This window comes from Colletotrichum gloeosporioides (genome assembly GCF_011800055.1).
Source record: "Colletotrichum gloeosporioides strain Lc1 chromosome Unknown consensus_1, whole genome shotgun sequence".
Taxonomy (NCBI): Eukaryota; Fungi; Ascomycota; class Sordariomycetes; order Glomerellales; family Glomerellaceae; genus Colletotrichum; species Colletotrichum gloeosporioides.
The window spans coordinates 27,025-51,606 of NW_025544646.1; the positions used below are offsets into that span (position 1 = coordinate 27,025).

General features: G+C 57.7%; 8 protein-coding genes across 8 annotated transcripts; 3 read left to right on the top strand and 5 right to left on the bottom strand.

Moving 5' to 3' along the window:
• Positions 1 to 2,681: 2,681 nt before the first annotated feature.
• Positions 2,682 to 3,776, bottom strand: GCG54_00009785 (uncharacterized protein; the record flags this gene model as incomplete). Its single annotated transcript, XM_045409723.1, has 1 exon — positions 2,682 to 3,776. One exon carries the CDS (start codon positions 3,774 to 3,776, stop codon positions 2,682 to 2,684), a length of 1,095 nt encoding a protein of 364 aa, XP_045271260.1.
• Positions 3,777 to 4,285: 509 nt separating this feature from the next.
• On the bottom strand, positions 4,286 to 5,716 carry GCG54_00009786 (Mitochondrial chaperone BCS1; the record flags this gene model as incomplete). Its single annotated transcript, XM_045409724.1, has 1 exon — positions 4,286 to 5,716. The coding sequence occupies one exon, from the start codon at positions 5,714 to 5,716 to the stop codon at positions 4,286 to 4,288; it is 1,431 nt and encodes a 476-aa protein (XP_045271261.1).
• A 970-nt stretch (positions 5,717 to 6,686) lies between these two features.
• On the top strand, positions 6,687 to 8,372 carry GCG54_00009787 (Polyamine transporter 4; the record flags this gene model as incomplete). Its single annotated transcript, XM_045409725.1, has 4 exons — positions 6,687 to 6,864; positions 6,906 to 7,377; positions 7,423 to 8,174; positions 8,233 to 8,372. 4 exons carry the CDS (start codon positions 6,687 to 6,689, stop codon positions 8,370 to 8,372), a joined length of 1,542 nt encoding a protein of 513 aa, XP_045271262.1.
• Positions 8,373 to 9,907: 1,535 nt separating this feature from the next.
• Positions 9,908 to 11,372, top strand: GCG54_00009788 (uncharacterized protein; the record flags this gene model as incomplete). The annotated part of the gene is made up of 2 exons (XM_045409726.1): positions 9,908 to 10,450; positions 10,575 to 11,372. 2 exons carry the CDS (start codon positions 9,908 to 9,910, stop codon positions 11,370 to 11,372), a joined length of 1,341 nt encoding a protein of 446 aa, XP_045271263.1.
• A 1,466-nt stretch (positions 11,373 to 12,838) lies between these two features.
• Positions 12,839 to 14,251, top strand: GCG54_00009789 (Oxysterol-binding protein-like 4; the record flags this gene model as incomplete). Its single annotated transcript, XM_045409727.1, has 3 exons — positions 12,839 to 12,901; positions 12,993 to 13,312; positions 13,387 to 14,251. 3 exons carry the CDS (start codon positions 12,839 to 12,841, stop codon positions 14,249 to 14,251), a joined length of 1,248 nt encoding a protein of 415 aa, XP_045271264.1.
• Positions 14,252 to 15,156: 905 nt separating this feature from the next.
• GCG54_00009790 (Ubiquitin carboxyl-terminal hydrolase 16) lies at positions 15,157 to 17,034 on the bottom strand (the record flags this gene model as incomplete). The annotated part of the gene is made up of 1 exon (XM_045409728.1): positions 15,157 to 17,034. One exon carries the CDS (start codon positions 17,032 to 17,034, stop codon positions 15,157 to 15,159), a length of 1,878 nt encoding a protein of 625 aa, XP_045271265.1.
• Positions 17,035 to 20,129: 3,095 nt separating this feature from the next.
• Positions 20,130 to 21,113, bottom strand: GCG54_00009791 (uncharacterized protein; the record flags this gene model as incomplete). The annotated part of the gene is made up of 1 exon (XM_045409729.1): positions 20,130 to 21,113. One exon carries the CDS (start codon positions 21,111 to 21,113, stop codon positions 20,130 to 20,132), a length of 984 nt encoding a protein of 327 aa, XP_045271266.1.
• A 387-nt stretch (positions 21,114 to 21,500) lies between these two features.
• GCG54_00009792 (uncharacterized protein) lies at positions 21,501 to 23,053 on the bottom strand (the record flags this gene model as incomplete). The annotated part of the gene is made up of 2 exons (XM_045409730.1): positions 21,501 to 22,830; positions 22,893 to 23,053. 2 exons carry the CDS (start codon positions 23,051 to 23,053, stop codon positions 21,501 to 21,503), a joined length of 1,491 nt encoding a protein of 496 aa, XP_045271267.1.
• Between the last annotated feature and the right edge of the window lie 1,529 nt (positions 23,054 to 24,582).

The following is a 24,582-nucleotide window of genomic DNA, read 5'->3' on the forward strand; positions in this document are numbered from 1 at the left end:
CGAAAAGCACGTTGCTAGTGAGGATGCCAATATACCCGGTGGCTACGTTGAGAAGTCCTACTTCTGGTTAGTGAAACCGTAATGTGGCTGAAGCGAGCTGTGGGCGGTGCAGAGCAATCCAGCTTGAACGGGAGAAAAGGTGAGCGATGAGTTGGTGTGAGGTGATTGGCTGCGTACACCGACACTTGGGAATGAAGCCAGTAGGAGACGAAAGAATAGAACTGTGCAGAACATGTGTGAGTGGGGTTTAATGATCAAACCAATAGGAAAGGACGTCAGGTCGAGACACCCAGGCTGCAGACTGCAGAGCTGTCCAAGGATCCATGGATGCCCGTAGCTGGCTTCGAAGTCTCAGCGCTTTTCGACTAAACAGCATCCAGTTTCTTGAACGTTTCCATTATCACGCACCCTTCAACCCAGAAAACTCGGGGCTTGCTCTATGCAACTTTCTTAGAAAAACCTCCGATGCCCATTATTATGTCGAAGCTGACAGCCGAAGCTGACAGCCGAAGCTGTGATTGCTCTCATCGCACTGCTCATCGCTGTACCTCCAATAATCTTCGCCTACCTTAATTGGCGGAAGCCCGGTCGACCCACTAGTGGTCAGCCGCAAGCAGCAGAAGAACTCCCACGTGGGTTCCCTTTATTCCTTCATTTACCTTACATAAGGGCCTGTTACATCAACAAATATCATGCCGTCGCTGACTGTTATCTACTCCCTCTAGTTTATACTACCGACATTAGCCCAAATGAAGCCATCGATGTTCCAAACCGTGCCGCCATCCCGGGTCAGGTCAACATCTTCATCATGCGCGCCGAGGGCTCTTGGCTCTCGAACACCAACTTGGTCGAGGGTGTGTCTCGGCTCATGTCATCTGAATCTTGAGGTTTGTGATATAGAGCGCTGCATGGAGCCCAGAGCGAAGGCATGACAACTATCCATGGTTTCTTACGTATACAATACTCGGAGACGCGTGTAAACGAGGCACAATGAGAACGTGCATTTTAGACCAGGAAAAATTCTTTTAGGAAATTTCACTGTCAACGTGAACCACAGAAATTGTCCCCTTGCACGGCTATTTGCCCGGTGCTGAGCCGTCTGTTGGAGGATTCACAAGTAGCCTTGAATATAGCACGAGACTTGCGTGCGGCTTTCCAGCATGTTTAACAATAGCTTACAAATTCCTATTCAAAACATAGTTCCAATAACACTCATTACTCACTGAACGAGCACATCTTATCCACAATTTCTACGAACAGATAATTCAAGTACTTTTTACTGAAAAGATTAAGTTTAGTTATGAGGCTTGACTAACAAAATGCCCTCATATTCCACAAAATTACCAAGTTACTCGTACTGCTGGCAAGACAAACGGGGAAAGCGCCGCGGTTCACATATCTTCAACTGCAAAACTTCATGAGTATAATAGACGGATGTGGAGGTGACTTTTCTAGCTACAGCGTATAATTGAGATTCACGAGAACAAGCAAATAGGGCCACCAGGTTACAAGACCATTTGACCCACTTACGTCGGATTGTGACAAGGCGCTGGCGGCTGATAATAGGTATGCGCATAGTGGTGGGCGAGCCACCCAGTCACAGGCGACCAGTAACAGTGTTGGAGTGAGAATTGCAGCCAACCGAACGTGGGGAAATTCTTTCCTTGTGACCCTCGCCGAACCCCGACTCAGCCGTGATGCCCTTTCGGAGGGGTACCTTCATTTTTCGACCTGCCTCCATGTCCAGTGCCCTTCATCACCCATGTCTACCACTGACAGCTGTCATCCCCCGCCTCTACTTCTGCTCACGCGCGCCTGCATCTGCTCTCTTCTCAATATAGCAATGTCTGGCACCATCCATCTTCGCCTCACATTTCTTCCCCCAGTTCCATAACACCCTCCAACTGCGTCGTCCGTGACACCCTTGAACACCAACACTTTTGTACTGTTGTCAACGTACCTCAAGGACCATCAGCATGCCCAATTTGTCAATCGAAGCAATCCTGGCTGTCATCGCCATCTTCATTGCAATACCCCCCGCCGTCCTCGCGTATCTTCAATGGCGGACGTGCCAACAACAGCACAGCGCGATGCACCTACCTAGTATGGTCTATTTCTCCATGAAATGCAGATGAGACCAAATAACTAATTTTATTATTCTTTTGTCCAGTTTGCTCCGCCCACAGCCCTCTCTACCATCCTCCCGAGGAGTACCAGATCGATTTTCTCATGGTACGAGCCCAAGGGCGTGGACACCCCAAGAATAACTTCGTCGAGAGTTTGTCTCGGCTCTTGTCGTCTGGACCCTGACGAGGAACACACGTCAATACAAGTGCACGATCGAGGGTTGGGACCAAATGTTAGTAAGCATGTTCGCAAGGTGTTGGAACATGTTCCTTTGGGGTTTTGAGATACAGACGTCGTTTCTTTTGCAATAGACCCTCATACCCCAAAACTTAGAGGCCATACTTTTATGTTCTTCAAAGTGTCCACGTCCTGCCTAAGATATATTCCCCACCTGCATGGCCCCTGCATCCCAGTCCCTGATGATCTCAAGGGCCTCCCGCCACTTTCACCGATCTCGCGATGTTCTAGTGAGGTTTTCGGTACATGTGCCGCCCAACCTCCACAAACCCCATGTCTTATTTTCATAATACATCTCCAAGATCATTCCCTGCATCTTAAACCTCCACTCCACCCAGCATCTCATCAAAAACCTCAAAATTCCCCTCATTCTTCCGATCGTAAACCGCAAACCACATTTCCCTCCACCAGCCCCCCGCAAATTCCGCTTCACCCAGCACTTCCAGCCAACACCGCGCAATCTCCCCTGGCGGATTTCTGAATGCACCGCATCCCAGCGCGCCCAACACCAATAAACTGTGACCCCTCGCCGCCGCCATCCTCAAGCACAGCCTCATTTTATCCATCGTCAAAACCCGATCATTCGCCTTTGCAAATTCATACTCCTCATCAGACCCGACCCTCACTTTTCGCACCTCCGGTCTTCGGATCGCCGCAATGCTGAGAACACTGACCACCGGTAGATCAGTGTGCGCCGTTCCCGGGACAAGAAGTTTATGTCCGCCTGCCATGTCACCCCGGATCACCACCACATCAGGCGAAAACAGCCCCATCCGCCTGCGAAACGGATAATACCGCTTGTGCAGGCTTAGATACAGCGATGAGCGATAACACATAGCCTCCTCCTGCGCAACAGCGCCCTTCAACCACCCACCGCCAGCGTGAATATCCGATGCCATATTCAGCACCGCCACGCGCCCGCCATCAGGTCTCTTCGCCGCGAGTTCGATAGCCGCATTGAACGTGTCCTCATTCACGATCTTGATCTTCGCGCGCGGGTGTCCGGGACATGTATGCGACTTCAAGGGCGGTAGCTCTGAGAGGTGCAGCGACTCGGACGCAGTCGCATCCAGATGTGGCAGGTTGAGCAGGATACCGGGCAGGACGTTGCGGGTTTCTTCTGAGACCAGGGCGAGTGCGTCGTTGGAGCGGTCGCCTCCTTGACCGCCGCGGGAGCCTCGTGATGATGAGGATCCGCGAGAACCTCGTGGTGAACGGGATCCGCGCGAGCCTCTGTAAGAGTGAGAGCCGCGGCTGCTCGATTGTGACGACGACCCACTTTCGCCGTTGCTGGAGAAGTAGGACGAAGATTGAGACGGCCCTGTGGATTGCTGGGGCCGTTGGTTTTGTTTGCGAGGTCGACCGCCGCCGCCTCCAGACAAATAATCGAACAGGCTGGTCTGGCGCGACATCGCGACTGTAGGTAGTGATTTGCAGAAGTTGAAGTTAGGGAAATCATGAGACGGATGTTGGCGTTTGTTTTAGCGCATGGCTGCCTGGAGCAGATGAGAAATCGACGCCAGGGCGCGGCGCGTGGTGGGGTATCGCGAAACTTCGACAGCAAACCTTCCCAGAGCAGGCGACCGAGCACGATCTTGGTGCCTGGAAATGAGCACGCGATGGTTTTTTGAGGAAAGTCGACGTTTAATGAAGGTTGTCCCTGGAAGACGTTGACGGATTAAAGTTGCGGGACTGAAGATGAGATGGGGAAACGTTTGGGGCTGGGCCCGCTAGCTGGGTCGATACCTAGCGTGCAACCTTGCGCTACCAATAGCTCGGGTAACTCACGTGTGATGGGCTGCCCGGATCGTGGGAGGATGCACGAGAGATTGAACTGGATTGTAAATGCATGGGTATCATCTCAGGTTTTGTCTATGATTTTGTACATGTACATGTTGTTACAGCGCTGTACAGGCGCACCTCAAGCCTTCGTCTTGATCGCTCCCTCAGGAATCGCATCCCCCGCCTCAAATTTGCGCGGGATCAGGCCCTCGGCCATGTCAATGGCGCCCTGCATATCATTCTTGTTGAACAAGAACAGTCCCTGGATGGCCGCCGTGCTGGTGAACCGTCCAGCCGTCTCGCCCTCGCCATTGCCGAACAAGTGCAGCTCATCAAGCCTGTTGAGGAAGCGCTCGCGGCCAAAGCCGTCCGCGTCCACGTCGCCATAGAAGCGATCCCACATCTGCCCGGCCTGGTACCGCGTCGCCTCGCCGATGCGCATCATCATGTCGACACGGCCGGGGCGGATCAGCGCCGGGTCGAGGCGTTCGATGTGGTTTGTTGTGAGGAATGCAATGCGCTCCTCGCCGGCAGCGACTCCGTCCAGTGCATTCAGCAATCCCGAGAAAGTGACGCTTGCGCCACTGTAGCCGTCTGCATCGCGCTGCCGGCGGTTCACAAACGCAGCGTCTGCGTCCTCCAGCAGCAACAGACTCCGGCGCGGCAGCTTCGTCAGGAGGTAGGCCAACTTATCATCCGTCATGCCCATCTCGCTTAGGTTGATCATCGCCACGCTGAAATCCAGCTCTCCAGCCAACGACTGGATGAACGAACTCTTTCCACTCCCGGGCGGTCCAAACAGAAGGTACCCGCGACGGTATGGGATGCCGCGGTCAACATACCACTGCTGCCTCGTCAAAAAGTCCCTCACGTCGTCCACGATCCCCTCCTTCACGCCCTCGTCCAGTATCACCGAGCCCAGCGGCCGCTTCTTCCGCGGATCGCCGAGTGGCGCCCACTCCATGCCGCGCGCCGCGTACACCACCGTCTTGCCCTCGTTCGCCTTGGCCGCGAGCGCGTGCGCCTCGCCAAACACCTCCTCGAAGACGTGCCGGTGCGCCCACAGCGCCGTCAGCTGCACGATCTCGTGCGGCTCGCCCGTGTTCATGTTCGCCGTGTTGTGCTTCTCGCGGTTCACCGCGATGTACGCGTTGCCGTGCTTGACGATGTGCCTTCCATATCCCGGCTGCAAGAAAAAATGCGCGTTCGCGGGCCCGCTGGCCGCGCCGCGGGCGTTCGAGGTCGTCGTGGACACGGAGAGGTTGTGGATGCGGGTGATGCGGGAGGCGACGAAGCCGGCGGCCTCGCGGGGCTGGGAGAGCCAGGCGAGGATCCAGGGGTAGGCCGGGTCCTGCTTGCTGATCTCGACGTTGACGAGGAGGCGGCGGCGGGCGGCTCCGGCGGCGACGAGGGCGCCTTTGCGGGCGAAGGCGGCGGCGGCGCCTAGGCTGGCGAGGCCGATGCCGCCGGCGAAGAGGGGGTTGTTGAAGAGGGCATCGAGGTTGAGGATCGACGGGGCGGCGGAGGTGGTCGCTGTTGATGTTGTTGTCGCTGGGTCGGGGGAGGCCATTACGGGCTGCGATGATGGTGGTGGTGGTTGGTGTGCCATCGAGCCGGCATCGTGGGGTGTTTTTTGGTGGTGCGGGTTGATGGTCGAAGAATTGATGAATTTTTGGGGGAAGCTTGGGGCAGGGATGACGCACGGGACTGGGGCCGGGGGAGCTGGCGCCGATTTAGGAGACCCACACGGCCCCGGGCAGCTTGTGATCGGAGTGTGTCATTGGAAGACCCGATTCGCATCAAAATAGAGCTGTGTTGATGTGTACCGATACATCTGGGTATGTATGTTGTTTCAAGTCACGAATTAATCAATTCTGTGGATACACTTGTGAAGCATGAGAGATCTATGGCAGGCTCAAGCTATTTCGCCGCCATAGCGTCTATAACTCGGCTCGACGACCTCGCATGAAGCCGCCCGATCCATTTTCCCTATGGCAGTTTGATGAGACTAGACACTAAGGTACTGTGAGAGTCATTTCTTCACATGTTTCAGTGCGATCATACCAAGCCATTCGGCGTTCAACATAAGTGTAAGCCGGCCTCCGACTGTTTGAGTCGGCGCTCACTCTGTGCAAGCGGTTAGTCGCACTAGTGAGACAAGCCGTCAAGTCTTCATGCTAAAAGGCCCCGTCGCGCATGCAAGACATCTTCACTTTATCCCGACTGACGTAGCTGGCGGTGCGTTATCGTTAGCCGTGTGACCACTTGAATGATATGTCGGCGCATTGGTCCATGGCAGATCTGCCTCAATGGCGGGAAGGATCTCTCATTCCCGGCACAAGCTCGAGATTGCACCCGCCGCTAGTGCTGCCGTAGTGTTTATGGTGTTGGAGATATGAATCATTGCATCCAAAAGGCGCTAATGGTGCATCTTTGTTGTCACTGGCATATAATGGCCGACGGCTCGCTTCCACAATGTGTCGAGCTGGTCTGTTTCTCTGTGAGTAAATGCTACGACTTGGACATCGCGACGAGACCAGATGGTATCCTCTACAGAATCTAGGTCACTTCGAGAGGAGACTACACCAACCGCAAGCCAAGATGATATCGCATGCGACCCTGAAAAGGCAGAGAGACCAGCAGAAGGCCGCGCGAAGACTTCCGATAACCCAGACAGCCATGCCGACGCAAAGGAGTGGAAATGGGACGACGACCCCAGTAACCCCTATAATTGGCCATTGCGGCTAAAGATACGGCAGATCGTGATGCTAGCAGCGGCAGCATTCACAGCGTGAGCCCCAACTGGCCAACTTCAGGAATCCATGTCACTGACGGTACCCTGCACAGCTCCGTGGGAACTTCCATCATAAGCCCAGCCGACACCCAGCTAGTCGAGGAATTCGGGGTCACCACAACACAGGCAGTCCTGCCGCTATCACTATACGTCTTCGCTCTCGGCCTAGGTCCAGTCGTCGGCGGCCCTCTCTCGGAGACGGTGGGCAGATACCCAGTCTACCTCGTCAGCCTCCCTCTTGGCGGTCTCTTCACCTTGGGCGTGGGCTTCTGCCACAGCTTCCCCGGCATCTGCATCCTGCGCTTTCTGGCAGGATTCTGCCTCTCCCCCAGTCTGGCCATCGGGTCCGGCACCATCAACGAGACATTCCGACCGTCTCAACGAGCATTGCCGTCGACCATCTACATCCTGATGCCGTTCCTTGGACCCGGTCTCGGGTAAGGCACCTTCACTTCGAAGCCTGCTGTGCTGACCCACCACAGACCCGTCATAGGCTCCTTCGTAGTAACCCGCAAGGGCTGGCGCTGGACGCAATGGACGCTGCTCTTCTTCATCATCACCTCCATGCTCACCACCCTCTTCGCGCGCGAAACATACCACTCCGTCCTCAAACCCCGGCGGCAGAAACACCTCAACCTCCCAAGCGAACCCCGCAAACCCAAGCGCGAGCGCATCCAGGCCTTCGCGACCACGTCCCTGACCCGCCCCGTGCGCATGATGCTCACCGAGCCCATCGTCTCCTTCGTGTGCCTCTACGTCGCCTGCGAGTTCGCGACGCTCTTCTCCTTCTTCGCCGCGCTGCCGTACGTCTTCGAGACGGTGTACGGGTTCAGCGTAGAGCAGGCGGGGCTCGTCTTCATTTCGATCGCCGTGGGCTGTGTCCTCGGCGCCGCGACCGTGCTTCTGTGCAACGCCCTGCTGTACCTCCCGCAGACGAAGAGGCACCCGCCGCACCGCACGCCGCCCGAGTACCGCCTCTACCCGGCCATGATAGGCAGTCTCGGCATGCCGCTGGGGCTGTTCTGGTTCGGGTGGACGGCGCGCGCGGACGTGTCGTGGGCGAGCCCCGTGGTGGCCATCATGCCGTTTGCGTGGGGGAACATTTGCCTGTTTGTGAGCACGATACAGTACCTTGTGGACGTGTATCGCGGGACGACGATTGCAAGCGCGACGAGTGCGAATAGTCTGGCGCGGTATTTGCTTGCTGGCGCGTTCCCGCTGTTTGTCGTCCAGAGTGCGTGAATACCTCACCCCCAGTTCTTGACCGAGTCATTGGTAGCTGACCACCACAGTGTACCGTAATTTGGGGATCGGCTGGGCGAGCAGCTTGCTTGGCTTCATCGCGCTGGCATTGATGCCGGTGCCGTGGGCGTTTTTCAAGTGGGGACGACTCATTAGGCAAAAGAGCAGGTTCGACACGGTCAAGACGTGACGAGGTGGTTTTGATGGTGATGGGGAAGCTGGGAAGGGGGATCCTTGACGATGGGTGTTATTAACGGCGGGTTCTCTTCAAAAGTGGCAGCGGGCGCTAGCAGGCCACCCATGAGCGCGGTGACACGGACTCGGGACGCCCTCAGGTCTGGACCCTGAGTAAATGCGACCAAATACAGAGCGAAACAGAAGAAAAGAAACGATTGTCGGACGTTGAGATGGTGCGTGACATTATACTACTGCGGTGTGATATGTCAACCTGCCAAAAGACTGACAGCCGGCCCCGATGTCACGGATCGGTGGCGCAGAGCGGCAGTTCTCCAGCCGGGGAAAAACAGCATCGTCCCCCCGGGGAAGCAATCGCTAGGAGCCGATGTAACTGGATCGCTCCCGAACATGGGGTGCGGAGACAGTTGCCCCCCAAAATGGACATGGGCCAGGAACATCGAGCAGAAGGAACACCAGTGGCAAGGCAAGGGTTCGCCAGGCCGGCGTGAGGGGTTGTTTTAAGTGCCGTTTTCCCTTTGAAAACTTAGAGGGGTTCGTACTAAGAATCCTCGTTTTGGCTTTTCTCGCAAGAACGAGCGCAATGTGAGACGTGAGACGCGCATTTTGGCTCGGCAGAGGCTGTGTCGCGGTTGAAGGTTGGCGGTTTCTGGGCATCCAGCAGCTGTAATTGCAGCCAAGAACGAAGCTTGAGGGGAGACGAGAGCTTAGTGGCACGGCAGAGGCGCGGCACAGGTGGTGACGAGTCTTGGTGTTTTTTTTTATTTTCCCCCTTAGGTTCTCTCTTTTCTTGTCTGCTAGTCCGGATGAGGGATGCCGCTGCAGGAACAGCACACGCGGGAGCCCGACAGTGGACGATTACGAAACGCCATGCACATTGCCGCAAGAGCCGTCTTGTTGCCGCTTCACTCACCTGAAGGTGCTGCGTATGTGGCGTGGCCCTTGGGAAGAGGGGCCTTGGCGCCGCGGCGTTCTCCAATCGCCCTTATCGTTTGTTTCTTTTTGCTTTTTTGCGGGAGCGATTTTCGTCTGAAGCGGCTTGGACATGCCGTTGGTGAGACGTGTCTGTGGCCCGCGCAATTTCTTGCCCATCTTGGCTCTCATCTTTCCTTACTGCAACACCTACTTCGGTGATGATGTTTCTTGACGACGTCGTGATGGCTTTGTAGCTTCATCTGTCAACCTGTCAACGAGATAAACAGCGCTGTTGCCGCGCCAGACAGCATATCTCATCCGTTCTCCACGGAGACACTTGCGCTTGGGCTTACGTCACGATTCCTCCCTCGCTGCATATATCTCTCAACGACCCGACTTAGGACCTCATCAACGAACCTGTGCTTGCCTGCTTGCCGCCTGTCAAGAGCCCCTTCATCTAGTCCGCTCTGCATGCACCTCAAAAGCCCGACCATACGGTTGAGCAATCACACCTTCCATCACGGCCCGCGGGGTATGAAGGCCACCAGCTCATGATACTCTCGCCACGCCACTCCTCTCTCACTGCGGCGCCGCCAACAACGGCCCGCACCAGCAATGATTCTCCCCTCCCCGCGCCTCCGCCGTCTCGTCACCCTCCTCGTCTTCGCCTTCCTCATCGGCAACGCCCTCCTCTTCCTGGTCCTGCCCTACGACAACCCGCTCGTCCTCGCGCTGCGCTTCAACGTCTCGGGCCTAAGCAACTGGTGGCGCGGCGACGGCGTCGAAAAGGACGCCTGGCTGTACTCGCCCGCGAAATACCCAATCGACTTCCGGACGGACGTCGGCCTGCTCATCAAGACCGGCTACGGCACGCGGCACCGCCTGGCCGCCCAGCTCGAGGCCTTTGAGCTGACCGCAGCGGACGCCGACGCCTTTGTCGTCGTCGGCGACTGGACCCCGCGTGGGAACGGGACGCACGCTGGGGTGGAGGTGCACGATGCCGTCGGCGGGGTCATGGCGATGCCCGAGATGCGGAAGCACCACGACGCGCCGAAGTTCCAGGAGTACATCGCCCTCCGGGACGCCATCGAAAAGGGCGACGACCAGCGGGCGACGCAGATTGGCCAGAGTTTCGGGTGGGATCTGGATGCGTTAAAGGTAGGTACTTACAACCGTTGTTATCACCTTGCCCCGCGTGTTCACGCAGTCATCCTCTCCCCCCTCCCTCTGAATGGCTGCACTAGTAAAACGCTGCACACCCAAACTGACGCTTGCCAAACAGTTCATCTGGGGTCTGGAGTTCGTCTACGACAACCTCCCGCGCAAGAAGTGGTACGTCATCCTCGACGACGACACGTACCTCGTGCAGTCCTCGCTGCGGCTGCTGCTCGCGCACTGGGACCCCGACGCGGCGCAGTACATCGGCAACGCGGTGGGCGACTTCCGCGGGCGCTTCGCGCACGGCGGGTCGTCGGTGGTCATCTCGCACGAGGCGGCCGCCAAGCTGCTCTCGCGGCGGGACGTGGTCGCCGCCGCGCAGGAGAGCTCGCTGACGGAGACGTGGGGCGACAAGCTGATCGCGACGGCGTTCCAGAAGGTGGGGGTCTACCTCGACGAGCAGTACAGCCACTTCTTCAACGGGGAGCGGCCGGGCATCTCCAAGATCATGGGGGACCGGTTCTGCTCGCCGCTGGTGTCGTTCCACGGCGTGGCGGACCCGGCGGAGATGCGGCGCATCGGGGGCGCGTTTCGGGGGTTTGAGAGTCCGGTGTTTTGGGGCCAGCTGTGGGAGATTTACGGCGCGCCGTCGGTAGAGGAGTTTCGGAGCGGTCCGGTGCGCCCGGGGAGGGATTACGTGGGCAGGACGGATGAGAGGTCGAATGTGGTCGGCGGGGTGGACAATGCGGAGGCGTGTTTGGAGGTTTGCGAGGGGCTGAAGAAGAAGTGCCTTGCGTGGACGTGGATTGAGAGCAGTAGGGAGTGTCGGACGAGCCCGTGGATGATTATCGGGGAGAAGAGTACTGGGCATTATTCGGGGATTAACCGTGAGGAGGTTGGCAGGTTACAAGAGACATGCTGAGGATGGGATACGGAAAAATGGATGGATGGCGATGATACCCGGGACACACAGGCGTAGATGATTTTTGCAGTTTTTGAGGACATGATGCGATGTCGTCTAGTTGAATGGATCACGTCGCACTCATACAATGGCTTGAAAGGGTTCAGTTCCGAGCACTCCGCCCAGCGTGATCAAAATCTTACCCAATCACCAACACCTTCCTCTTGGAGGTATGATGCTGACAGCTGCACAGCACCAAAAAAGACACATTTTGCATTCCACCCGGGCGAAGTTCCATCAAACAGAGACTGCAGCAAACCAAAAGTCCGCCGTTGCCGGTGCGCATGTATACGTCGTATATCTGAAGCCTGCAAGTCCGCACCTCCCCATGGGGCATCGCAGACCCGAGACCGAGCTTCCCTCCCCGTCGCATCGCATCGCATCCTACCGACGCCGGAGCGGGGTGCAGCTCGGGCCCGTTCGAGGACCATGCTCTCCACATGTCTCTGCGCAGTAAGGTCTTTCGTCCCGCTGGGCCGTCCGTCCGTCGTCTGAAGCTTGAAACGGAAGCTGCTCATGCGATGGATGGGTGCCCACCAGCCACATTGGACGTGGCTCAGCTCCGATAATCCGATAATCCGCCGCCATCACAGCAAAGAGTGGCTGACAAAGCGGCCCGTCCGATGGCGCCGTCAATGACGATGACGTCTCTCCGTCAGTGGTCGTACCTTAGTCGCACACACGCCGCACAGCCACCGCCGCCGTCCCCTGCCCACCCAACCCTTTCGCGCTGCCTTTTCCGCCCCTTTGGGACTGGAAGACGCACTGGTGCGCATTGCTTGACGTCAACTTCGACGAGTCCAGCCCGCGCCCCCCTCCATCGCCTGTCTCCAACGGCCTCTAATTAATTCTCTTCAGGTGCCCTTTGGCTTCCTAATTTCCTCAATTGCTTGGCTTCATCAGTCTTTCCCAACGCCAACAGAGATCCTCTCCAGAAAAGCATCCCACGAAACGAACCACCTTCATCACCCATCGCCCCGTCAACAAGCGGATCAGGTACCCCCAATTTCTCACGATTCTCGGTAGTACGTAAGGTACCACCACTGCAAGACCTTCCCTACCGCCCCAAAGGTCCCACCATCCGGCCGCCCCCAGCAGCGCTGAAAAAGCAGCTCCGACCCCTGCCCCGTTGAGGCAAAGGCCCCGCCAAAAGTTTCCCAGCAGCAGCAGAAGCAGCAGCTAAACCAACGCCGGGCCCTGCAACATCCCACTTTGGCTGCTGGTTCCCCATAAAGGCACAAGACAAAGACCACGGCCGCCAACCCTCGTGCGTATTCGTACCTCCGACTTCCCATTGTACCTCCTACCTACCTCCCCGAACAACCCAAGAGACACACCCGTTTTGTGACTTGACGACATCCTCCACGGCCGAAACATCGCGAAAGCCACGCATAGACAACCCGCCAAACACATCTCCGATCCACACAATGGCCACCTCAACACAGGCTCAAGCCCAGGCGAACCAGGGCAGCTGGGGAGCTTTCCTCAAGGTACGCACGCCTTTCCCCGGCCTCTCTACCTCCGATGACGCTCTCAAACCTCAATATCGCAACGAAAGCTGACCTTCTGCCTCTCTCCCAGTCCATCGCCTCCTTCAACGGCGACCTCTCCTCCCTGACCGCGCCGCCCTTCATCCTCTCCTCCACCTCCCTGACAGAGTTCTCCTCCTACTGGTGCGAGCACCCCTCCATCTTCGCCGCCCCTGCGAAGGAGGCCGACCCCGCCAAGCGCGCCCTGCTCGTCACCAAGTGGTTCATCACCACCCTCAAGCAGCAGTACGCCTCCCGCTCCGAGCAGTATGGCAACGAGAAGAAGCCCCTCAACCCCTTCCTCGGCGAGCTCTTCCTCGGAAAATGGGAGGACGAGGCCGGCACCACGGAGCTCATCAGCGAGCAGGTTAGGTAAGACACACACTCGATACGACCTCATCCCGCACACAAGACAGACACACGGTGCTAACCAACACCCACTCCAGCCACCACCCGCCAGCAACAGCCTACTCCATCACAAACCTCCCAAGCGGCGTCCACCTCGAGGGATACAACGCCCAAAAGGCCACCTTCTCCCGCACAATCAACATCAAGCAGATCGGCCACGCCGTCCTGACCGTCCCCACCCCCGAAGGCAAGAAGGAAACCTACCTCATCACCCTCCCCGCCCTGCACATCGAGGGTCTCATCTTCGGCGCCCCCTTCATCGAGCTCGAGGGCACCTCCTTCATCACCTCCTCCACCGGCTTCACCTCCAAGATCGACTACTCGGGCAAGGGCTGGCTCTCGGGCAAGAAGAACTCCGTCATCGCCTCCGTCTACCCGACCGGCAAGGAGAAGGACGTCGCCTACAACATCACCGGCGTCTGGACAAAGTCCTTCGAGGTCCACCAGGGCTCCGCCAAGCACAACTCCTCAAAGACCCTCCTCGAGACCTACGACGCCGCCGAGCACCCCACCTCCAAGCTCGTCGTCGCCCCGCTCGACAAGCAGCACCCCCTCGAGTCCCGCCGCGCCTGGAAGGGCGTCGCCGAGGGCATCGCAAAGGGCGACATGGACGCCGTCTCGCGCGAAAAGTCCGCCATCGAAAAGGCCCAGCGCGAGCTCCGCGCAAAGGAGAAGGCCGAGGGCCGCGCCTGGGAGAGGCGGTACTTCACCGACCGCCAGGCCACCGCCGACTCTGTCCTCGAGACCCTCGGCCCCAACGTCGGCCTGCCGCTCAGCGGGGACGCCGACAAGACGGGCGGGCTGTGGCGCTTCGACGCCGAGAAGGCGGACAAGGTGCGCAGCCAGGCGCCGTTGAGCCCGGAGGACCAGGCCAAGATGGCCGGCGAGATTCTGGGCCAGTAGGCAGAAGGAAAACTGGGATTAATCTAATGAGAGGATGAATACTATAAAATGACGGGAAACCAGGAGGGACAGGAGGAACGGGAGCGCGCGCTGGGTGGAGGGAAACGAACCACTGTAGAGCTAGCATGTTGGCGCTTTGGAGTTGACCGTGTACGAACGGTAGTACTAATCGAACATGAAACTTTTTTTCGCTGATGTCTGTTCACTCGTGTTTGCCCACTTTGTCATAACATGCTCCCACTGGTGCTTTAGTCACAATGTTAATTGCTGTCAAGGATGAACTGTTATCGGTGTAGACGCAGATCATTGACGTAGCGTGGGCCTGGAGAGCGTTTCCACCTTCATCCTTGAGGATCATCGTTTCTCAATCTGATATCTGATACCATCCCAACTTCGGAGGACCCCTGTGGCCTCGATAAGCGCGGTAAACGATTTCACAAGCGGCGAGCGCACAAGAACACTCTTGGTGTGTAGTGTATTCAACATTGATGTTTCTTGCAATATGTCTGTCTGCATTGCGCAGTCACGCTCTACGTCTCATGCGTTCTCCTCAGCCCCCCGTCTACTGGCCCCAGTTCCCTCTTCCCACCATATCTTCCGTAAAAAAAAAAAACTAGACACTTCTACTTCCCCGATGCATGGAATCCAACGGATACCCAAAACACAAATGCTAGAAATGACGATACGCCAACCGATGCACTTTTTTGTTTGCCCCTCTCTTGCTTTGCAGCCTATGTCCAATTGCGATACATATGTTCGGGTGAAGGCGTCGTGTTGTGTGGGCGGTTTCACCGCCAGAAGGTGACTCGTCTCGATGTGATGGTCGTGTAGTGCCAAAGCGGATCGTACTCGGGCGGCAACATCCCACGTCGGGGCAGCGGCACTGGGACGTCACCAGCCTCGCTCTACGGGCTGTCCCTCTCGAGCTCGTAGAAGAGCAGGTAGACCTCGCGACGGAGGTCGAGAACCTCGCTCGTCTTGGCCTCGCGGACCTTCTCGTCGCTGATGCGCCACCAGCGGTCGGTCGGTTGCTTCTTTCGCCTGTGTACGGGCGGGCGGGGCGCAACGGCCATGGGCGTGGAGCGCGGCGGACTGGTGCTCGGCGTGCTGTTGCCGCTGACGCGCTGGGAAATCTTGGAGACGGTGCTCTTAGCGGAAGCTGTGATGGATTTTACGGATCTGATGCTGCCCGAGTCGGGTTCCCTCTGCTTGTCGCGCGGCGCGGATGTGGGGCTGATGCGCTTCTTGATGCGCTCCCTCGGCGAGCCATCGGAGGAAGACAGCGATGGCGGTGTTGAGTTCGTTTCGGAGCTCGGGGTGAGCAGGTCGGGCGTCGACACAGCTGGGCTTGCACCAAGTTGCGGTGTAGATGGCTGCGGTGTGGCCGCGGGACTGGCTGTCTTGCTGTAAATGCCCGAGGGCTGGAACGTGTTCTGGTTCGAATAGGGCGCGTAGGTGTTTTGGCGCCGGAAAGACTCGTAGTGGCCGCTGTGGTGGCTGCCCTTGTGCGTCACTAGGCCAAGCAGCTTGTAATTTCTGCGGTCGCGGAGGCCGCCCAACGGCAGACGTTCGGGAAATGCGACTTTGGCCGAGTTCTTGGTCGAGGTTTGCTCGTAGATTGAACGTGAGAGATGCACGGCCAGAATGCGGGGGAAAGATGTAAGGCGAGTCGAGCGTGCGATTTTGCGCTTCGGTGCCGTGCTAATGTCGGGCAATAGAATGTCCTCGGGTACATGTTCGGGATCGACGTCGATTGCGAAGCGCAATTTCCGAATTGCTTCTTCCAACGCTTGCTTTTCGCTGTCGGTCTGTGCCTTTGCCAGGTCTTTCTTCAGCGACTCTTCACCGTGAATCAACCTGCACCTCTCGCACTTGAAATCGTCAATCATCTCCGTCTTGAAAATCTCGTCGAAACACGAGCTCAGCGTAGTGGAGCTGGTCTGGGGAACGTTCAGGGTCAGCATGTAGAACGTCTCTTCCCTCGGCTTCGTCTTGTACCCGCAGGTCTGGCACTCGGATTGCGACTCGTATCTTCCTTCCATTGGGAACCCCTCGTCTTCGTCGGCGGAAACGTGGACTCCATTCGTCTGAATCTTAGGTACGGTCGGCGTCGGAAGATCGGAGGAAGATCCATCGGCGTGACCGTTCGTAAGGTTGAGATTTTCGAGTTTCTCTTGGACGGCCTCGCCATTGACCGAAGCCCCAGCCGAGGCAGCTCGAGAGGCGGCTAGCTGCGCATGTGCGCGGGCCCTCTCGCCTGCGTGGTATTCCTCCTTAAGTCTCTCGGCAACAATTTGGAGGAACTCCTGCGCATCCTGCTGCTGTCTTGAAATGCGCTGCCGGAACGCCTGCTCCAGCACCCTGACAAAATCGATGGCCGAGATGGACTTCTTATAGATTGGCCTCTCGTTCAGGGAGTCGAGCATGTCCTTGAGGCCCTTGGTGACCAGACCGCGCTGCATACCCTCAATCTTCCAGTCTGGGTAAGTTTTGCCTGGCGGCTGGACCAATTGGGAGTACACGCCGTCATCGTCGATATTCCTGCGATGGGTCTCGCGAATAAGGTATATGCGCAGCTCGCCGAGGCCGGCGAGGGCCTGCAGGGTCGAGTTTATGAAGCAGTCGTTGGCTGCATTGCGCAGACCCACGACGCCCTTTCTTCGGGAAGACGATGTGCTGGTCTCGTCGATTGTGAAAGTGGGCGCAAATACATAGACGAGGGCGATTGCGGCGAGTGATGCGCCGGCGGCGTAGGAAATCGTGGTGAGGTTTTTGTCGGGCATTTCTAGGGTCGGGATGTTCGGGATACGAGGAGGGACGGGACGGGATTCGGAGGTGGTGCGCGGGAGGGCGCGAGGATCGGGATGTTGCAACGCCTATGGAAGAATTAGCACATTACAATTTGCAAAAAGACGTAGTCGACCGCTGGAACCAGGCGGGTTGCACATCCATCGGGGTTGCGGGACGGGAGAGGAGCAAAGTCAATCTTACCTATGCTCCGTGAAACCAAAGAAAACGCGATCTCATAACGACGAGGAAACGGGGCCAGTTAGGGTATCAAGGTTCGACATTGTCTTGCTTCCAGAGTACAAGAGATTGCGTGCTAACTGACGGTGAGGTGTATGCTGGGTGAGAGGAGTGGCGGTCCAGCTAGGTGCAGATGGGTAGAAGGGAGGAAGAGGAGACGGTGACGAAGCGAGAGAGAAAGGCACAGTTGAGGCGAGAGTGTCCGGCTGGAGAGAAACTGGAGTTCTGGAGACGGTGGACTGGGAGAGAGGGTCTGCGATGGAACACCAGGTAACTGGAATGGGTGGACGAGGGGGTCGCCTGGCCTGGGAGTGCGTCGAGTGTGCAGGAGCAGCAGCAGCAGTACCTAGGTACGGCGAAGGTAGTTGCAGGGCGGACACTACGGGGGCCACCTAAGGTACGAAGCAAAGCGAAAAACGGGGTAAAATGGAGAAATTGGGACGGTGGGATGGGACGGGCAAGGAATGGCCAAAGAATGGGGTTTGGTTTACGAATACCCCCGAGACGAGTCGGGGGAGAGACAGTTGACTTGACTAGGGGCGGTCGTCGGTAGAAGCAGCCCGGAGAGAGACACTGGGCCAGAGACAATTCGGGGGTCGGGGATCGGGGATTGGAGGATTGGAGAGTCAGTCAGTTGAAGCATGAAGACGAGAAAATGAAGGTCGATACGGCGTGCACAAGTTGCGGGGATGACACTGGCAAGGCGGAATGTGGATGGATGGGTGGATTTCTCTGTAAGGTAGACTCTGGCCGTTGGACTATGTGTGGTCTTTGGTCATTCGCCCATGGCCTACCTTGGTACATTGAATGAGGTGGTCTCTCGAAGGAAACAGGCATTACTCCTGCTCGTTTACTGCTGAATGGCATTTAACGCCGAGGCGTCTGTCTCTTGCCATGTCAGATCGTGTCATGTCATCGGGACTCGGATGGGAAAGTGGGTGGGCGAGTTGACTCTTGCTTGGTACTGACTTGCGAAGGCACTGGAGAGAAGGAAGAAACGACGACAGAAAGGTCATCCATCCAGTGCTTCCTTCCTTCCCGTCGGCGTTGGTACCTTTGGCGGCTGTGGCCCCACCCACTCACCGTCACCGTTTCCCATTGCACTTAGCGCTGAACCGTTCCTTCTGTCGTTCGTTCGTTCCTTCCTTCCGCCTCTCACGTTGCTTCCTTCTTCCAGCCTTCCATTCGGCCTCCGTCGACGGCCCGCTCGCCACTAATGGAATCTCTTGCCCTGCGGCCATCGCTTGGGCAGGTGCTGAAGAAGGGCCTCTTGCCTTTCACATTTGCATTGAATAAGAGCAACGCAGGTGCAGCTTCTGGTCCCGGCACCGCCCGCTCGGCCCTCTCGGCCACCGTTGATCCGACCTGCTTGACTGACTGCCCGGCGGGAAGGAACCTGACTCCATTAACGGTATGGTGGTACCTTACTGGACGACTTCCAATTGACCCTTTTAGCCGTCCACGCGTGCCTCCTCCGCCTCTTTCCACAACGGACGCTTGCCTTAACCGCCGCCTCACCGTCGCCCCCATGTCACTAAACGGTGCTTGGGTGCGTCCACCTGCACATCATTCTCCATCCACCGCCTGACCACTCCGATCGCAGAGTCGCTCACATGGCTGCACTGGCATACCGTACCATCTGTGTGCTCTACTACCGCCGTCGGAATTGTTCTACGACATGTTCTGGAAGCCCTCATGCGCACCCGGCCCCATGTCGCCCGATCCTGTCCGCCCTGATCTTCCCGCATTTCGCCCTCTCTATGCGACCAACCGCCGCCCAGAAGCTCTTGTCTTTGCTGCAGGGCGACACATCAATCGTACTGATTGACACCCTCCAAGCCACCTGATTGGGGACCGACGCACCGTCTCTCCCTGCCCTGCGACGTGGGGGGTTGGAGAAGCAAAACTATCCAATGCAACGTCACCCGCAAGCACCGCAGCAAGCAAGTACCTCACCACTCATCTAGCTGACCACCCACAATCGACTCGTTCGTTTGTCAATATCCCAGGCTCGTTCTGCCGACGCTGCCTGCAGCTGCCCCCAAGAACTTGCATCCGATCTGTCCGAGCCATCGTACGGTCACTAATGCTCTCGTCCAAAAGTTAGGACTCATCAGCGACGAAAGCCCGCGGAATGAAAACCGGGCGGATTACCCCTCAATTGCATGCTGTCTGAGATACTTAGCACCGCATGTCTCGGATCCCCGCATTACCACCTCTCGCGAACAGACCTTCCCCGTCTCGACTCGCTGGGATTGACTTTGCTCGAAAGGCTTGTTGGTCGGTCGCACTGACAGACTGGCCATCGCTTGTCTGAGATATTGCAGCGTCCCGTCTTCCCGCCGATGCGCGCCCATGTTGCGCCTGGGCACCTGCCGCCCTCCGCCGTCGGGATGGAAACGGCCGGCGCGGGGGCTGACGTGCTGTGGCCGATGGCGCCGAGAGGGACTTGACCGCGCGTCGGCGCCGTAAATCTCCCTGTGATTGACGCTGCGTAATAACGTGCCGCTGCCGGCTGGACAAGTTGCCCGAAAGCGAGCTCCCATCACGGCGATGCAGAGGCTTACTGCACCCAAAAATTAACGAAGACGCGAATGCTTTGACGTGCAGTCTGCCCATCGTCTCCGCCGTCTTGGCATCTATCCTGCATCGGGGACCGTTGGGATCTACCCCGGATCCTGGACCCCGGATTTCGCCTCCCGTATATTACACACGAGACATTTTGACTCGGGAATCCCTTGCAAGACCTGCCAGACAGCAGTCGTGAAAGCAGTGCTAGCAGAATTTGCGTTAACATGCCGCATAGCAGCCAATTTCTCATCGAGGAACCGCTTTCGTCCATGTCGCTGCCTCAATCATTGCCGTTTAGCTGTGGACTAATAACCACAGACGGGGCTTCCACGGGCTGGCCCTCCCAATCCCAAACTGAACCTCTCAGCGCAGCCGCCTTTACCCAGTCGCAGCACACAGTGCTTGTGTCATCATCACCGTAGAAGGACGTCGGGATGTAGTACTTTTCCACAATCATCCTGTTCTCCGGATCGTGTTCGGCCCACTTCGTCGTCACCACTTCCGGCATTTCGTTCTCGACGTTGGCGAGAGTGATCTTGAGTCGCTTCGAGGTTGCAGCCGATAGAAAGTCTTGCGCCTTTTCTTTGACGTACGCAACCTCAACGACGGCTGGCCGAACGAACATAACTTGTTCGAGGCTGCGGCAACTAAAGATATCTCTCCACAACAGGAATGTGTCGACATGAGCATCGAAAAGCACCACGCGCCGGAGGCTTTTCAATATCGTCCAGTTTGTGATGAGATACGGATAGTTGCGCAGAACGACCAGCTCCTCCAGCTTGGCGAGTCTGTGGAGTCCGTCCGCCAACGTTGGTATCACGTTGAGATGGTCGTCCCATGGGGGCAAGGTGTTCATGGGCCAATCTATTACGAGCCGCCGAAGGCTGCCGCATACTTCGCAGAGCAGCTCTCTGATCCAGAGTGCCATGGGCTGGTCATCTAGGTGCTTGCCAAAAGGACTGAGGTATAGCGAAGTGATGCATTTCAGGGGGAGGACGAAAGGGAGAGTCGAAAGTCGCGGCGCTGACATGGTCAAGAGCACCAAGCTGAGACGCCAACTGGAGTCGAGGTGCATGCATCGTTCGCGCAGTAGGCGGGTTGCCAGCTCGTGGGTTGACCGGGAGACGAGAGTAAAGGATATGAGTGTCTTTGTCGCACTGGACGAGGCTGGGAGAATCGCTCTTCCATATGGGAGGAGACCCTCGATGACGTGTAAGATAAGCTCGGGCGGCAAGCGCTGGACCTCAGAAGCAGCGAGTGGCATCCTGAGGTATGCCTCATTCGAAGCGAGTTTGATGAAGATTGGCCTCCGATATATCGGCTGTGCAACTTCAAAGTTGAATGGGAGAGATGAGATGGAGATATGCCAACGGGAAGGAAACGACGGCGATTCCAACCCTCTCGGCCGGTGAGGGGTTCGGGAGCCCCACTATTTCCCGCCACGGCCAATCCAATTCCGTCCCGTCTTACCGATCACCGATCACGCCTACCTACTGCATCATGCTTCTCAAACAACAAGGGAATCTTTGGCATTCGTTACTTCTATCAAATTTTGGTAAGCCCATATGAACATGAGGTCTTGATCTCATTATCCCGCCTCTTCTGGCGCTGAATTTCTGCCTTACACCGTTCCATCCTCAACCCTCCAGCGCTATGAAAGGGGCTTCTCCGCGACGATCCCAGCCTGCTTCGGCTGCCACAAGAACCCAGTAGCACTCGGCGACGTGCCCGCTTGATCCTCCGACGAGATGCCGCCGTCAGGCACGTGTCTTGGCACGGCGTCCTCCGTCGCGCCCTGCCACAGCGACGCGCTCCGTCCTCTCACACCGGGCTCGGTGGCGGTGAACTCGGGGCTGGAAGACTGCGACGACGCCGCTACACCAGCACCGGGGGAATCCACCAGCGCCGGCGGCGCGCTCGGCTCCCTCGCAAACCCCGTCTCCGCGTCGCTACTGAGGCTGACGACCATCCTGCCCCCGCGGATCTCGCCGCGCCGCATCCGGTCCAGGCCGCGGTTGATCCCCTCGAACCCGCTCTCGACGCCGAGCACCTCGGGCGCGCTGACCAGCCCCGCGGCGAGCAGCCGCTCCAGCCAGAGGACCAGCGCCTCGCCCACGGCCGGGACTTCGTGGAAGACTTTGATGGGAACAGTATGGTACGCCACGCCTTCCGGCGCGGTCTCCTTCGGCAGGCCGGTGAGCCCGATGAGGTGCTTGAGGGACGGGTCCGCGTTGCGCGGGGTATCCGGCGGGCTCGGCGGCCGGGACGGGTCTTGCGGGGCGAGCGCGCGCAGGAGCGAGGTCGCGGAGTCGCGGCCGGAGGTGTCGAGGGCGAAGCGTAGCGTCTTGCCGACGTTGGCGCGGATGATGTCGACGGCGCGCGAGGGGTCGTGGCTGTCGACAAGGAGGTCTGGGCGGAGGACGGTGTGGTTGGACAGGCGCAGGCCGTGGCGCAGTTTGTCCACGACGGTGACGACCTTGAGCCCGGCCAGCCGCGCGAGCTGCACGGCGAGGTTGGCCGACGTCGAGGACCCGCCCCAGATGGCGACCCAGTCGCCCGCGACAGCGCGCTCCCCGTCCCGGATACCGGAGAGGCACTCTGCGCGGATGTCGGCTGGGAGGGCGTCCGGCGGGATGGAGCGGACGAGGGAGAGCAGGTCGGGGCCGTCGAGCACGCTGGAGAAGTCGACGCCCATGCAGACGCCGAGGGACAGCACGGCAGCGACGAAGGCGACGCCGAGGGTGGCGCCGGCGGCGGGGGAGACGATCTCGGCGGGGGGCAGGCGGACGGCGTTGAAGTCTGCGGTGGCAACGTACTGCTGGTAGGCGGCCTTGCGGAGGTCGCGGTAGTCTGTGGAGATGACGAGGACGCGGTCGCCGGGCTGGAGGCGGGAGGTCGAGGAGGGGTGGCGGCGGACGACGCGGCCGACAAGTTCGCGGCCGGAGATGTAGGGGAGAGAGGGGATTGCGAAGTTGAAGTCTCTGTTGTTGGCGTTGGTCAGTGGCTGCTGCGGGTGCATGAGGATCGCTGGAGGAGGACTCACGGTGCCTTCCAGTCGATTGGGTTCAGGCCGATGTGCTCCGTCTGTACCAACACTTCCCTCTCATCTTGGAGCTGGGGGACCGCGTAGCCTTCTGCCGTCTCGTAGGGCTGCTTTGCAGCATAGAGGATGAGGACGGTCTGCGTATCCGGGATGTCTGCCATGGCGTCGTCTTGTTCAGGGTATCATTGGTCGAGAAGGGGGGATCGGGGGGTTAGGCGAGTTGGTCCAGGTATGGGATGAAGAAGTCTCCTGTATGCAGTCCGAGTGTGCGCCGTGGGCAACAGTTCGTTCCGGACGGTATTATCTGCAGTGTATTGATGTTGCAGGAAATGGGAGAGAGAGTTCGAGCCTGATCTCAGGGGGTTGTGAAATAACAACACAACCGTTGCCGTTTTCTTCGGCAACAGATAAGAGCCCCCCTCTTCGCCATCATTTTTTTTTTCTATCGCTCGAGGCCCCCTTCCGCCCGACGTTCGGAGTGATCGTCCTTGGAGGGGGATTTGGGTGCGTTCGTGGAGTCGGGGGTATTACGTGCTCTCGCAGTCCCGCATTGCGTGATTCTTCTCCAAGATGGCTGCATCGCCATTCTACCACCCCTCGTTGGCCCCAAGGTTTCCCGGCGATAACGACCATTCGCGCTACAGAATTGTGCCAAATCATTCGAAAACCTCCACTCGAAACTCTATAAGGGCGGTTAAATTAAGAGCGGGATTATCAGCTAGTCGCGCATTTCTTTTACATCGCAGGTACTGCCGGATGGTCTCGATTGCGTGCCGGGAGACGGTGAAGAACACCCTCGGCCGGGAATATTCTCGGCAACCCCAAGCGCGGCGGCGCCCTTTGCGACTCCCGGACCTGCACTACCCGCCGAGCCAATCTTCGCGGGGGTGTTTTCCATTGATACCGATGCAAAGATCGAAGGGCGCCCTCCCTCCCACCCCCGGCCCGGCCGCTCCACTCCGCGCCTGTCACGACATGTCGCAGGATTTGTGCCAATCGAGATAGCGGTGCCGCGCCGATGTAGGCATCGCTGATTAATGCATGTGTGCGGCTGCGCTTCCGGTTGTTTGAGGGCTGTGAGACGGGCCGATCACGCAAGACGAGATTTTGTTCTGCTAAGATGCATCTTGTGGTGAGTATTTGGACGGTATTCTGTAGTCGAGGAGATGAAGTCGAATTCGCCAGACCTGCCCCCCGCTCAGTGACGCCGATGGAGCCGGGATGGAGCAAACCCCGGATTTTGCTGGATCTTCCGATGCGGGGACTTTTCATGAGTATTTGAAGTCTTCCGCTCATTTTCATGGTTTGTTTCCGGGACTTTTTAAAGAAGCAAATACTCGCGAAAGCGTTTTATGACGAGTTCACCAACGACCGACCAGCAGTCACCCTTTAAACCAAAGCATTCTCTGTAGGCCATCGATTCTCCTGGTCTTCAAGTGATGATTGATGATTTATGATCAACATTTTAACTAAGATCTGCGATACGCCGGTCTGAGATGGTCGTCGCAGTATCTTGGTGGGCTCTACAAATCTCACAGCTCATCTCAAGCTCAAGCTCGAAATGGCTACTTTGATGCAACTTAATGACTCCCGAGACGTCTCACAAGGAGAAATTCACCAATACAAACCAATCTCATTATTCTTCTCAAAACCGTCTCATTCAATTATTTTCTGAAGAGACTTCACTGAC